Genomic DNA, 16,680 nt, shown 5'->3' on the forward strand with positions numbered 1-16,680 from the left:
GATGTTTGAGACTGTAATTGACCAGTCTCTTATTGGTCATATGTGTATCCTGTGCGGATGACCTCGTTATTGTCTTAATTCACAAGCTTTATAAGTAAAGATATATAGTGACTAGCAATGAAACCCAGTTTAAGCGCGTTTCGTCTTATTCAGGACTCGTCAGTTGGATGTACAAACAAACAATGCCAAGTGAATTAAATGTCTAAATATTAGTGATTTATTATTTAATCTTAACGTAGGAAAACAATTTCATTGTTACTTAAACAGTGTAGATGATTTATCCATTTGCCAACTAAAGGAATCTTTCTAAGTTGCGACCGTGAAATATGGATTTCAGAATTGGAGGATATTCATAGATTAGTAGTATTCGATCATTGATTTATTCGTAGTTTTGCTCAAGTATTTTGAGATCATCAAGTGAAAAGTGTTCAAATTAAACACAAGGTACCAGGTAATGATGGTAAATCTGTTGAATAAGATATTGAATGTTTGTTGACTGAAACGGTTAGAATATGTACTACGTAGACTGATCCACAGACTACCTCGAAGGACATAGTTGTCTGATGTAGAAGTAAATCAAGAGAAAGCTAGTGGTGTACAAATCAAGACGCTACCTAATTCCATAAAATTATTAACTGTTGATCTTAACCATGTCGTTATGTGCAAACTACTTGGTTGAATTCTGCATGATTATCACAACAAGTAGTTAGAAATGTAGAGTTGGATACAAATGCGATAGACTATGTGTTGATTATGGCTGATGTATGAACAGATTATAATATTCACTGTTCAGTAGGGGTAGTCCGTTTAGGACAGGTCTTATCAAAGTCAGGTTCAGTAAGAATGGTAGACGTTTAATGATGGATATAATTGAAAATCAACTAGCACCAAGATCAGAATTTTCAATACAAATGTCAACACAGTTCTACTGTATGGTGTTGAAAACTTTGAGAACTACGAAAGCCATCATCCCAAAGTTACAGGTGTTTATTAACAGTTGTATACGTAAAATACTTCGGATCCGCTAGTCAGACACTATCAGCAACAACATACTGTGGATGAGAACAAACCAGATTGCAGTGGAAGAAGAAATCAGGAAGAAGTGCTGGAAGTGGATAGGACACACATTGAGGGAATCACCCAACTATATCATAAGGTAAGCTCTCATATGGAATCCTCAAGACCAAAAAAGAAGAGGAAGACCAAAGAATACATTACACCGAGAAATGGAGATAGACATGAGAAGAATAAACAACAGTTGGATAGAACTAGAAAGGAAGGTGAAGGACAGAGTGGGTTAGAGAATGCTGGTTGGCGGCCTATACTCCATTGAGAGTAACAGTCGTAAGTAAGTAAGTAAGCAAGTGTAAGGTTACTCACTTAACGACCTTCACTTGAACCAATCATACAAATGATCAACAATAGGGGATTAGATATCCTAACTCCTATCAAATAATTGCACAGTAAAAATAAATAACATGATTCACATTGTAATATAGTTTACAATGGTTTACATTGAGTTTTGACTGAATTTTGATCAATCTTAGTTGGTATATGTGTGTTCTGTGAGAGGTACTTCAATATAACCATTATATCAACAATGGGATAAAGCAAAACAAGTACAGATTTAGTTAAAATTCATTCCTGTTGCACAAATGAGTGACTACTTGAATTCAGTAGCTTGTGTGGGTTACGTGTTGTGGGGGGTTGGGTTGGAAGTGAAAAGTACGCTGTTAGAATTTGGGAGTGAACACCAAATTTAGGATACTGATCTATTCTTCTAATAAGTCCTTAACAAGTCATGGTGATCGTCTCAGATTCCCCGCTGTTAGTCACTTTACATCATCATATAATACTTGTAAGCGTTTAACTTTCCCATATGTCTACTCCAGTCTAACAACTATTTACACATTCAAATCTTAATGATGGTGGGAGTTCTAATGATCTGTAAAGTGGTTGTCAATGTAGATTTCAATGAAATTACTAAGGTGAATTGATTAGTCTGTGTTAGGAATAATATCAAACAAGAGTGAGTTATATCTATCGAGTGAGATGCAGTGTAAATGTATTGGTAAATCATAATGTATGATCTGGCATAAATATGCATCGACCCAGGAAAAAAGACAAGATCTAAAATTAAAAGATGAAATTAATAACATACATACATACTTACTTACTTACGACTGTTACTCTCAATGGAGTATAGGCCGCCAACCAGCATTCTCTAACCCACTCTGTCCTTCACCTTCCTTTCTAGTTCTATCCAACTGTTGTTTATTCTTCTCATGTCTATCTCCATTTCTCGGTGTAATGTATTCTTTGGTCTTCCTTTTCTTTTTTGGTCTTGAGGATTCCATATGAGAGCTTACCTTGTGATACAGTAGGGTGATTTCCTCAATGTGTGTCCTATCCACTTCCAGCACTTCTTCCTGATTTCTTCCTCCACTGCAATCTGGTTTGTTCTCACCCACAGTATGTTGTTGCTGATAGTGTCTGACCAACGGATCAGAAGTATTTTACGTAGACAACTGTTAATAAACACCTGTAACTTTGGGATGATGGCTTTCATAGTTCTCCAAGTTTCAACACCATACAGTAGAACTGTCTTGACATTTGTATTGAAAATTCTGATCTTGATGTTGGTTGACCCATAAAGACAACTTGTAATTAATGAACTCTATCCTTGTATAATCAGATGAAGTGGACATAAAACAAAGGAAGTCACTACTCTCGTATGATTTTGAAGATGATGGAGAAGATTTGTAGCTCATGTGGGTGATTTTGATGTAGGTTTCTTCTCTGATCTGGTTCATAGTAAGTCATAGCAACTACATTTCATCTTATTTCATGCTTCCTTCTTCTTTTTCTTCTTCATTTCTATCCAAAAGGAATCAACTTATAATTCATCAATAAAATATATTTTAATAGAAAATTTTACATTATTTGATTTATATACTAATTTATTATTAAAATTTGCTGGTGATATTAATATTACACAATATGAACAAAAAACATTTACAAATGATGATACTACTGAATACAATGATATAAGTAGTATAAATAGTAATAATGAAAACAGTTATGATAATATTCAAATGAAAAGTAGAAAAATTACAAATACAGTGGTGTATACACAAGATGAAGATGATGAAGATGGTGATGATGATCAGGATAATAGAATAACGAATGTGATTCTAGGTGAAAGACTTCAGCCAAGAATGTTTCTTCCATTATTTATTGATATTTATAGAATATTCAAGGCCATGAAAGTAAAGTGTGGAAAAAGTAAGTTCTAATGTATAACTTGATTGTTTAATTATGGGTGTAAATAATGTAACTTTCTTTAACTTGTAGTGATATAAGGTTAGATATAGTCAGGATACTTTTACTATGAACTGCAGTAAAGTGTTCAGTCATTAGGACCTTCCTTTGATGTGAATGTGTCAAGTTAGTTATCAAAGGTTTGTAGTGCAATACTTCACTGAGTCAGTCAGCTACAACTACAACGTAGGATCAGGCAAATTTATGCGTCGGTCCAAGTTGCCATACCTCGTTAGCACAACAGGATGAACACCGGATTCATAGAAGTAGTTAGTATAGTGGTGGTGGTAGTATATAAAAGAAAGGTTGTATATAAGGATATAGTATAGGAAGGAAGAAAGTTATGAAGCAATTTTAATCTCAGGGTTTAAGGGAAGATAAAGAGTGTATACATCTACGCCATTGTGATCGATTCTGAGCCATGTCACCTGGAGCCTCCAACCATCGGTTACGATAGACGCGTGAACCTCGATCAAGTAGTCTGCATCTACCAACATGTCTCAGATTAGAAGTTAGTAACGTTGTTTATACACAGGGGTTAACATACATCATCACAGAATATTATCATACCAACAGTTGTGATATAAAATCTCAACATACCTCAACACATTTACTAAACTGTTTTCATGTCTGTATCCCTACAATAAACCTAATAGTTTCGCTACTCCTGATTGGTTCACTTAAGGTCAACCTATTCGACAAATCAGAATATAGTTAAGAAGAAGACAATGTGAGTTTATTAGATGGTCATTTCCATTTATGAATCGAAATGAAACCTACTTTTGGTTTCAATAAGTAGTTCTGATATGTTTTTTTAACGGTTCGATAAGTCAAAAGGGGTTTTGTGGAGATTTCAGTATTTTCATAGTTAAAATCATGAGTCAATTGAAGCTAGACCACCATGGAAAACCTGGAGACACTGGACGGCCGTTTCGTCCCATCATGGGACTCTTAAGCAGTGCGCATCCACGATCCCACCTCGCGAGATTCGAACCCAGGACATACCAGTCACGAGCCAGAGCATTTAACCGATAGATCACTGAGCTAGCCGTCATCCGACGGTGTTAATGTCTAACCTCAACCAATCCGCGAAGTTTGAGCAGGATCGTGGATGCATACTGCCACTGAGGAGTCTCACAATAGGACGAAACGGCCGTCCAGTACTTCCAGGTTTTCCATGATAATCTAGCTTCAATTGACTCATGATTTCATAAATGTTTTCAAATTTATTAACTTTATTTCTGTTTGTTTTTTTTTCTTGTACATCATTTATTTTTTCAGATTGTAAAGATTACATACCAAATTATCAATATGTTCTATGGATGTATAATTGGGTTATTTGTACAATATTAGGACCAAAGCCTAAAAATGATATTGATGGGATATGTCCTAAACTTTGTCGTCCACGTGAAGATCTAATCAAAAATGATTTTATTCAAGAAATTATTAATTTAACATTTAAACCAATTAAGATTATTAATCCATTCGATGTTTGTTCACAATTACTTCATACAATATCTGGTTCATGTTTAGTACATGGAAATAGTGTATCGGTGAATGAGTTCTCGTAAGTTTCAACGGTTGTCATATGAGGATATGAAGTAGAGAATGATTAAAAAGTAGAAAGTATAACTCTTAATGATTGTGTATCAACAATTTTGCTAATTATTTAACTTAGGTCTTTCAGGTTTTCCTCAGTCAGTCAGTCAGTCAGCTACAACGTAGGTCCAGGCACACATATGCAACAGTCCAAGTTGCTATACCTCATTAGCACAACAAGATGAACACCGGATTCATAGAAATAGTTAATTTAGTGATGGTAATATATAAAAGAAAGGTTGTATATAAGGATATAGTATAGGAAGGAAGACAGATATGAAGCAATTTTAATCTCAAGGTTTAAGGGAAGATAAAGAGTGTATACACCTACGCCATTGTGATCGATTCTGAGTCATGTCATTTAAAGTCTCCAACCATTGGCTACGATAGTCACGCGGACCCTAACCAAGTATTCTGCATCTACCAACATAGCTCAGACTAGAAGTGAGTGACTTCAAGCTCTGATGCAACGTTTTGGTTTGGTCGCTGCGCGTCGTGGTAATCGGTGTTCAGACATACGTAACACGTGGCTCAACCATCTCATTCGATGAAGATTCACGATTTCATCAACTTATTTACTATCATTTACTTATACCTTGCATCTAACCTCACTATTACTTACCCGGTGATCCGAACAGATGCGAGCAATATTTCTAAGACATCTGTGATCAAATAATAATAACTTACGAGTATCTTCTACTCTTAATGGCCATGTTAAAGATAAAGAATATATACACCTGCGCCCGTGTGATGGATTCAGGTTTTTCTAGGAATCACATTATCTTCAGATTACTGATTTGGGATTCAATGGTTTACATTTCTGTCTATAATCGACTATTATCACTCAATGTCGTTGATGATGTCTGTCTCATTGGTCGTAAGATTATTATCTACCATTCATGCCTTCCCACCCAATCTTCTGGAATTGTTTTCTGAATTATGTTATTAGTGAGTACATGAATACTATAAGGATGAGGATTTTCTGAGGATTGTCATATTTCAAGACAATTTATACCACATAGTAGTCTTAGAAACAGATCATTGCCTTTTTCTGACAAACTATCCAGCAGTACCGAAGAATAGTACATTAGTAGATATTTACTTAATTTCTATTATATACCATTATTTATATAATGTACTAACATCAAACGAATTCATTCAACAAGATGTCATCAACTTTTTACGAAGTACCATAAAGAATAATGATATGTACTTTACCAAGGATGCTACTAAAAACAATCACTAAGCTCCTTTATATCAACAAAACTGTAAGTCTAAGACAGATAACGTTTGGAAAAATTGTCTGAATTCTTCATCGTTTGACAATGAGGTGTGTGAGTTCGAATCCAGCTATAATAATTAGTCACAGAGAGATTGTAGAAATATCTTACTAATGAGTTCGCACTAGCATGAAATCTATATCTAAGACTTCATGTCGACTGCTTCTAACTATAATAAATAATGTCTCTCGTGACAACAAGTTGCTTAGACAAGTGAACACGTTTCAACTTAGGAAACTTAATTCTATCAGACCTCATAATTTGAACATCTAGGATATTTTATGATTACAATGTATTGATTAACTAACTAATGTAATTGTCTGTCCAATGATCAATGAACATCGAACTAACCAGAGAAAGACATTGACATTCAGTTAAAGATCGTAATATATCCCTACATAGTTGTCATGTAAACATATTCGATTACCGTATATCTCATCAATTCACAGAAACATCAGATGACAATATCCATTCTGAGACTATAAATTACCATTCTTTTTTTATAAAAAGAAACCGTATAAATACAACGACGAAACGACCGCCCAGTACTTCCAGGTTTTCCATGGTGGTCTAGCTTTAAACCAATCAAAAACTAGTATAGTGAAATTGTTGAATGCTTTACACTGATTGGTCGACTGACGGAAGAAACTGTCCAATAAAATTTATTCAAACTATATAGCAACATGGATCATAATCTACTACGTCAAAATGTTGATTTTTAATCTTTTCCTTATAATCAGATCTCTTGATAAATTGAAAGAGAACAAAAATAACAAGATTTACAGAATAAAATGAATTCATTCTATTTCATGATTTCTTATCCGGCTGTAAACAATCTAAAATCATACAAAGTGTATGAATAAATACAATCAAGATCGAGTCCCAGAGTGAACATCAACTCTGAGATGGAGGTACATCCAGCGGACGAGTCCCAAATAGAACGAAACGTGCGTCAAACTGGATTCCACTTCTAGCCATTATCCATCTTTGCTTACAATAATTAAGATCGATGTGTATAACCTATGTATTGATATATCTCAACATATTTGCAGACCGCTTTCCTACAATTAAAGAACACTAAACAACTGTCTGTTAACCAATATCAAAGACAGAATCTTCAATACGAACATCAAGACAGTTGTACTGTGTGGAGTTGAAACTTGGAGAACTACCACAACCATCATCAAAATAGTACAAGTATTCATAAACAGTTATCTACTCAAGATACTCAATATCCGTCGGTCGGATAACATCAGCAACATCCTACTGTGGGAGAGGACAAACCAAATTCCACTCGAATAGGAAATTAGGAAAAGGCGTTGGAAGTGGACAGCAAATCACCAAACTACATCTTGAGGCAAGCCATAACTTGGAATCTTGAAGGTAAACGGGAAATAAAAAGACCAAATAACACACTACGTTGAGAATTGTGAGCAGACATGAAAAGGATGAATAGTAACTAAAAAGGATTGCCCAGAACAGAGTTAGATGGAGAATGCCGGTGAACAACCTATTTTCATCCACGAGAGGTAACAGGTATAAATAAGTATGTAAGTATTGTAGTGATAGCTCGTTGATAAACTCAAGGAAGCCTCAAGAAGCCCAGAAATAGCCGAAGACATTCCATTTAATCACTGCTAGAGGAACATTCTAGAATGTCAACATGTAGCTCTTCTGTTGGTTGAATAAGAAGGACCCCCTATATGCCTATTGGCTGTCCGAAATGATGATTTACTTTCAGCCAAAAAAACTATAAATACATGAGATATTTTGCACTATAATTGACACTGTGCTGGGAATAACATTCCTACTTACTAGTCTTCTGTCTTCTCATTTTGCGACTTAGGAAGGTTCTAGCGTTCGAGTGCTCAAATATTACGCAACATATTAGGAATCTAAGTTCTAGATATAACAAATATATTTGTATCTGATAAAAAATTGTGAAATAGAATGAATTCATTTTATTCTTCAAAGTTTGTTATTCTCATCGTGTTACGTTTAATCTTTTCGTTTGAAATTAATTACTATTATTATTATTACTATTATTATTGCCCGCAAACGCCCTGGTACTCATGAGAGTGGGGAGAGTCCGCTCTCCCTCTCCAAATGTTCTCACGCAGCCACGCTTGCATAGCGTCTGCCAGGGAAGTCCTACTCACTGCCTTCTCGTGGCAGGGGTGTTGTTTACGAAATTGAGAAGACGAAAAGCGAATGTCCGGCGCTCTAACCTGGTTGGTGGACACGGCGCGTCCACCTAAGGGAGTTTGAAAACCCTGATTCCAAACCAATGGTGTACATGGGCTCCAGTATCCTGAAGGAACAAATGGTGTATGAATCAATCGTCGGTCACCGACTAACATGAGACTGCATCTCCTTACGATGCTCCACTGCCTTGTGGATCAGATCTTTCGGTCAAAGGCTCCGGGTGTGGTCCACTAAAAAAATCACCTGTTTCAGTTTGGGCACCTGGGCAGTATCACAGTCCTCACACAAATCAAATGAGATTTGTCGGGCGCATATATATATATCTTATTCCTCCTTGTACCAATATTTATGTGTTTAAATAAATAAACAATAACGGCAACGAAGATCCTTAGAGGGGATGAAGTGTTCTATTGTGGAGGCTGACCTTTTCTCACACCTTCCTTTCGTCATGAGAAGAAAGTATCTTAAAGTTGTGGTTGTCTGATGAAAATATATAACTGTCATCATACTACTGTATAGTCAGTGGTACTATTATTATTATCATTACTATCATTAATGTTATTATTATTATTATTAATATTACTATTATTATCACTTCTATATCTTTAAAAAGGTGTCAATGTAAATCCAATGCATATCATTGGCAAACTATTAATTCATTAACTGGTTGTTTATTAATACCAGAAATTATAAAAAACAAATTTCATAATTTATCCCCCTCAAAATGGTATATTGAATGTAATAAAGAAATGGAGAAATTTTGTCAACAGAATAATACAATTAAATGTTATCAACGTTTACGACTCATGAAAGATACTACTTATAATACTACTGATACTACTACTAGTACTAATACTACATCTCATACTACTAATACTACTAATACTACTACTACTACTACTACTACTAATACTCATAGTACTAATACTACTACTAGTACTAATGATACTACTAATACTACTCATACTACTAATACTACTGATACTGCCAATACTACTACTAATACTACTCATACTATTAATACTACCACTACTACTGATACTAGTGATACTACTTATACTACTACTACTAACACTACTCATACTACTACTACTACTAATAACAATAATAATAATACTAATACTACTCATACTACTAATACTACTACTACTACTAACACTACTCATACTACTAATACTACCACTATTGACACCATTCATTCTACTACTACTACTAATAATAATGAGTTAACATTAATATCAAATATTGATATATCATTATGGCCATATTGTTTATGTCATCAAAATTTTACTGGTCTGGATTGTTCTATACCATTTAATCCATGTGATCATTTAATACAAAATGTTTTAATGAAACCACAAATATTAATGCATAATCAATTAGTTCATAATGATATTGATCGTCCTCTTATATCATTTGATGATGGTGATGAGGATGATGATCTTAAATCTGCTACTGGCAATTGGTTATGTGGTGTTCCTTTTGGTTATGGTACATGTCATTCTTCTGGTTAGTTATTACATTGACTATGATGCATGTTAACTACTTTACATTTATATATATCTCATAATTTTATATAGTTGAGATCATGAGTTCATTGAAGCTAGACCATCATGGGAAACCTGGAAGCACTTGACGGCTGTTTCGTCCTGCTGTGAGACTCCTCGGTGGCAGTGCGCATCCACGATCCCGCCTCGCGAGATTCGAACCCAGGACAATGTAGGTATTTCATTTACAAACATATAGTTTTATTCATTTGTCAAGTCTTAAACTTGACGATTTCCAACTACCAACCGTCATTTTAATCATTTATCACTAAGTGTTCATGGTTAGAGACTATAATTTATGGATGATTTTTGTTTGATGTCAAAGTGACCTTGAGAGTGTCCACTTAATAATTAGTACCAAATGGGGGTTATAAACCTATGTGAAGAATTAGAATTATGATTTATAGTTGATGGTTAAAGTTAGTTTGGTTTGTCCTCTCTCACAGTAGAATGTCTCTGACAGTGTCTGACCAACGGATCCGAAGTATCTTGCTTAGACAACTATTAATAAACACCTATATCTTCTGGATGATGGCTTTCGTAGTTCTCCAAGTTTCCTCCCCATATAATAGAATTGTGTTGACATTTGTATTGAATATTCTGACTTCGGTGTTGGTTGATAGACAGTTGTTCTGAGTCCCAGATGTTCTTCAGTTGTAAGTATGTTGCTCTTGCTTTGCCGATCAGCGTCTTTACATCTGCATCTGATCCACAGTGTTCATCAATGATGCTGCCCACATATATAAAGGTTTCCACATCCTCCAAAGCTTCTTCGTCAAGTGTAATCTGATTGGTGCATATTGTATTGTATCGGAGAGTCTTGCTTCTCCTTTTGTTTATATTGAGACCTACTTCTGCTGAGGCTAGTGCTACACTGGTCGTCTTCTCCTGCATTTGTTGTTGCGTGTGTGATGGAAGAGCCAGGTCATCTGCGAAGTCTAAATCATCCAACTGCGTCCTAGTTGTTCACTGTATCTCGTACTTCCCTCCAGATGTTGACGTCTTCATGATCCAGTCGATCACCAGGAGAAAGAGAAAGGGTGAGAGTAAGCAACCTTGCCTAACATCGGTCTTTACCTCGAATGAGTCAATGAGTTGTCCTCCATGGATGATTTGGCAGTTTAATCCATCATAGGAATTCCTTATGATATTGACTATCTTCTCAGGTAGGCACGCCATAGTGTCGAAGAAGCCTCCATAGTGTTTTCCTGTTCATGTTATCAAATGCTTGTTATATGTCAATAACTTCATTTAATGAAGAATTTTCAATCTTATTGAATGACTTTTTCATCACTATCAACTACATTATACTCGTTTTTGCATCGATACCGTTTTATATTATTAGGCTTTCAATATCGTTGTCAATGTAAGATTGGTTATGAAAAAGATGTGAATTATAGTGATCAGGATAATTGTTGGAAACAAACTGAACTAAAAACCATTGAAACTGTTCACGAATGTGGTCAAAGTGTATGCTTAAATGGTGGAGAATGTGTTTATGTAACTAAAGGACTTGTAACTTATATTGATCAATATAATAATGATACTACTAACAGTACTAATAGTAATAATGATAGTAGTTATGCGTACAATCGAGTGCCAATGTGTCAATGTCAACCAGGTTATACTGGTCTCTATTGTGAACTAACAGGTGTATGGAGTGGTAAGTAATCAATCATTTTGATTCGTTTACATCCCCTATTTTTGTCCTCTTGATATACAACTGTTAGTCTATGGGATTTGTGGAGATTGTTGAATTTTAAATTTAAATCACAAACTGATGTTAAATAGATTATCAATGAGAATATAGAATTGTTGAACAGCTGTTCCATCCTGATGTAGGACTCATCATAAGTGCGTATCCAAGACCCCTATTAAAGGATCGAATCCAAGACCTTTCATCTCGCGTGTGTACGCATAACTTCAAGACCTTTGAGCCGTTATCCGACGGTGTTAATGTCTTACTTCAATCAGTTCATGATATTGTTCAATAGATGATACCTTAAATATGATTGGTTAATGTATTTTTATCAGAAGTTGGCATCAGCCGTAATCATAATGTTATCTTAATAGTTAGAGTTACAAGGATTAAGCTTAGCAGTTGAAGTTCAAGTGGGTGAATATATTTCAACATCAAAAACATCATTAATTATATATCAAATTATACCAACTATTCTTAACTTGTAATGTATTAAGAACTAGATCTAAGTATTTTTACTGTTCATCTTATTCAGCCGAAAAACCATCATTCATCGCGTTTTTTTTTGAATTTCGCGCAAAATTCAATCAGATCTATCTTAAACCTGGTTGATTTCCTGAAAATCTTCGATATAATATGATTTTACTATATACATAATAGAATTATTCGAGATAAATTAGTTCATCATACTGTATTTATTTACCTTATTTATTTGAGCACATTAATATTGGTACAAAGTGGCACCAGATATATATGCGCCATACAAATCTCATTCGATTTGTGTAAAGGCTATGATACTGCCCAGGTGCCCAAACTGAAACAGGTGGTTTTCTTAGGGGGCCACATCGCAAGCCTTTGACCTAAGGGTCCATAAGGCAGTGGAGTATCGTGAAGAGATGCAGTCCCATGGTAGCCGGTCACCAACAATTGCTTAATCAACTTTTGTTTCTTCAGGATCCTGTAGCCCATGTACACCACTGGTTTGGAATCAATGTTTCTCAACTCCCCTAGGTTGATCTTCCATATCCATTAACCTGGTTGAAGCGCCGGACATTCGCTTTCCGTCCTCTCAATTTCGTAAACAACAGTAATGTCACGAGAAGGCAGTGAGTAGGACTTCCCTGACAGAGGCTATATAAGCGTGACCATCTGAGAGCATTTGGAGAGGTAGAGTTCCATATGTTCTTCAATTGTAAAAATGTGGTCCTTGCTTTGCCAATCCTCGCCTTTACATCTGCATCCGACCCTTCTTGTTTATTAGTGATACTTCCCAGCAACGTGAATGTTTCCACCTCTTCTAAGGTTTCTCCATCAAGTGTGATTGGGTGTAACTCTATATACTCAGTCATATTCAAATGTATCATCGAACTGATTCTTTAAGATTACATTACGCTCAATAGTTAAAGATTTAATTCATTTAATACAATGTATTCATTTAAATTTCTTCTATTGTTACTAAGATTGGAATTCGTGGAGTGATTGTCAACCTAATTGTGGTTTAAAACGTTATCGTTCACGTTTACGTTCATGTTATGGAGATATTGGTTGTATTGGTTCCGGTAAAGAAATTCAAAACTGTCCACCACGAAAATGTATCACAGTACCATTGAATACATTGAATGATAGACCAATTCAAAGGACAAAATTTACAGGAAATTATCATTTAATATGGTTTCTAGGATGTTTAATACCTATAGAGATAGTATTGATTATCATAGGTGTGATTGCGTATGAAAAGTATGTACTTAAAAAATCATCATCATCATCATCGTCAGCATCGTCATTGTCGTCCCGATCTTCCTCATCGTCGTCATCATCAACTTCATTATAATTGTACATTGAATTGTTCAATGATTTTTATCTATTCATCATAAGGTATATAACTAAAAAGATACTTCAATTTAATCATTGTAATTCACTGACGGGCTAACCCCATCCCCCTCCCCCACTCAAATGCTTACTTGAGCAAGAAAGTGTATTACAGAAAAAAATGCATAAATAGATTCTATCCTTAGGAAATTGATCTACTGACCCCAATGAAATGTAGTTGACCTATGGGTCACCACTTTCTTTTATTGATTAAAACACATTTTGAACTTGTCACTTTTACATTAGACTGACATGTGATAGACTGTTGTGATTGTTGTCTTATCACTTTGAATGTAAACTTAATTGAAAGTAACTTTATATGATTCATTGTTGAACCATTTATTATTAATATTTAAATATATTGGATTAACTAAAACATGCTTTTGACTTAAAATGATCTCAGCAGCGTTAGTCAAGTGAATTTAAGCATCATTCAGGTGTCGAGCCACCTAGACTAGTGGTCACATTGCAACTTGATCGATAGCATTCGATCAGCACTAAGAAGGACTTGACACGCATAATATTGATCACCATCCAGTGATCAATCAATTGTGATCATTCAGGTGAATTTGACAATTTGTTTCTTATCAGTTTATGGATTTGAGGAGATTGTAGTATTTTCAAAGTTGAATTTACTAATTGGTCTAAGCTAGAACACCATTGAAAATCGGAAGCACTGAACGGTCCCATACTAGGACGAAACAGCCATTCAGTGCTTCCAGGTTTTCAATGATGTTCTAGCTAAGATCGATTCTTTGGTCTTGTGATGTATGCTACTGATGTTGACAGATATTAGTAGTATGTATCACCAATTGAAAGTAAAATGTCTGGTGGCAGGTTAAGAAGATTGAAGAAAAAAGAACGAGAATAGAGAATGATTGGTGTGGAAACGAAGGAACAGTGAAGTCTGAGACAATCGATGGATATTTTGCAAATGAAGCATTTATTGTATGGTTTTCAGATTTTATCAAGATATTCTGTAGTACTGTATTGAAATACATCTGGTTATCCCCGCCGGTATTCTCGTTCACTACAGTGAATTCAACTTCGGAAATTTGTTTCTAATTGGTAGATATTGGTTATATATTAAATAATAGTGCTTGTAGAGGTTTGCTTTTAGATTATGAAACACTCCAAAGTGTTAGCATAGAATCCCTTCAATAGTATTAACCAAATGACCGAATGACAAGTGAAATTGACATATTGGGCTAATCAGATATACAGTAAATGTTAAGTGTACATGTTTGACTAGATTATGACTTACATTTCAAAAGAATCAGATTCATGCCATTGGTGGAAAAGTAAGACTTACATTTCTCAAAGACAAAATAACTCATTGGTGTTACTGTTTTCTTTAAATACATAAATATTGGTACAAGGAAGCACCAGATACATATGCGCCGCACAAATCTCAATCGATTTGTGTGAGGTCTGTGATACTGCCCAGGTGCGCAAATTGAAGCAGGTGGCTTTCTTAGGGGGTCACAGCCCAAGTCTTTGATCGACAGGTCTGATCCACATGGCAGTGGAGCATCGTGAGGAGATGCAGTCCCATGGTAGCCGGTCACCAACGATTGATTCATATGCCATTTGTTCCTTCACGATACTGGAGCCCATGTACACCATTGGTTTAGAACCAGGGTTTTCCAATTCCCCTAGATGGACTTTCCGTGTCCACAGACCTGGTTAAAGCTCCGGACATTCGCTTTTTTTCCTTTCAATTTCGTAAACAACAGTAATGCCATGAGAAGGCAGTGAGTAGGACTTTCCTGACAGAGGCTATATACGCATGGCCATATGAGAGCATTTGGAGAGGGAGAGCGGACTCTCCCCACTCTCAGCCGTACTAGGGCATTCGGGCGCCATGAGTTACCTAACGAGTTGATCAACAATAATTTGACATTCAAACCTATTATGATTTTGATTGTACTAAAAAATATTTTGCATTATTTCTTTTGTACTATTTAAACTTGTGTTAGTTTATTTAGGTTATTTATTTATGCTGTAGAAGTAACTTACATTAATTCACAAAACGTTAGAAGTACAATTTTGTACTCATTAGGATATAACAAAAAAATATTATTCAACTACTTAATATTATAAAGTAGTATAGTTTAATATACTAACAAACACGAAGTGAAATCAGATAATCAAAAACAGGTTTTTGCAATTAAATTGGATAATATCAGTAGTTTAGGTCATGAGTCAATTGAAGCTAGACCACCATGGAAAACCTAGAAACACTGGACGGTTGTTTCGTTCTAGTGTGGAAATCCTCAGTAACAGTGAGTGAGAGGCGAACTCAGACCTGGTTTTCTATGGTAGTCTAGCTTCAATTGACTCATGATCTCAACTATTGAAATGACTATAATATCCACAAAAACCCCTTCTGATAAAAATGAATATCTTTTACAAAATTTGATAGTATAATGAGAAGATAGAGTTGATTTGAAAAGTATATTTTAAACAGTTTTCGTCACACATATACTTGAAAACATCAGTCAATTGAAGCTAGACCACCAAAGAAAACCTGGTAGTCTAGCTTCAATTGACTAATGCTTTCAACTATGAAAATACTGAAATCGCCACAAAAACCCCTTCTGACACATATACTTGTCAAGGTATTAGTTTTTTGAACTGGCTAGTTTAATGATGAAGTGTTTATTACTTATCTCAACAACATCAATGACACAAAATTTCATGAATGAAACTTTACGGAAGTCATCCATTCGAGTTCCAGATCTTTTTCACCATCTCAAGGCGTTTGTATATTTAAAAGGTAATGAAGGTCAGTTAATTAAATGGTCCGACGAATACAAAGACAGGAACGTTCTGATATAGAATGAACACATCGTCATATCACTCCAGTTATAAAAATTGATGGGAATCATCAGGGGCAGATGGTTTGAATAATTTTTTCTGGTTAGCGTTTTTTTTTAGCGAGTTGGTTTTCTACGGGATGGGTTGGCTAACCCCAACCCTCCTTTTTTACCCGGGCTTGGGATCGGCAGTAGCCCCCGGAGGAGGCCTATGCTCCATTGGGTATAACAGGTGTAAGTAATTAAGTAAGTAATAAGGGGCAGATTCAAGATTAGGATAAATTGTTATTGTACAGGTAAACGAAGCTTGAATTCTCTAATTGTCAAAGCCTCCACAAACT

General features: G+C 35.3%; 1 protein-coding gene across 1 annotated transcript; it reads left to right on the plus strand.

Moving 5' to 3' along the window:
• Positions 1-1,925: 1,925 nt before the first annotated feature.
• On the plus strand, positions 1,926-16,361 carry Smp_194470 (hypothetical protein; the record flags this gene model as incomplete). Its single annotated transcript, XM_018791098.1, has 6 exons — positions 1,926-1,988; positions 4,683-4,888; positions 9,019-9,914; positions 11,298-11,444; positions 13,112-13,388; positions 16,166-16,361. The coding sequence occupies 6 exons, from the start codon at positions 1,926-1,928 to the stop codon at positions 16,359-16,361; spliced, it is 1,785 nt and encodes a 594-aa protein (XP_018647359.1).
• Positions 16,362-16,680: the final 319 nt, after the last annotated feature.

Source organism: Schistosoma mansoni (assembly GCF_000237925.1).
Source record: "Schistosoma mansoni, WGS project CABG00000000 data, supercontig 0242, strain Puerto Rico, whole genome shotgun sequence".
Lineage (NCBI taxonomy): Eukaryota > Metazoa > Platyhelminthes > Trematoda > Strigeidida > Schistosomatidae > Schistosoma > Schistosoma mansoni.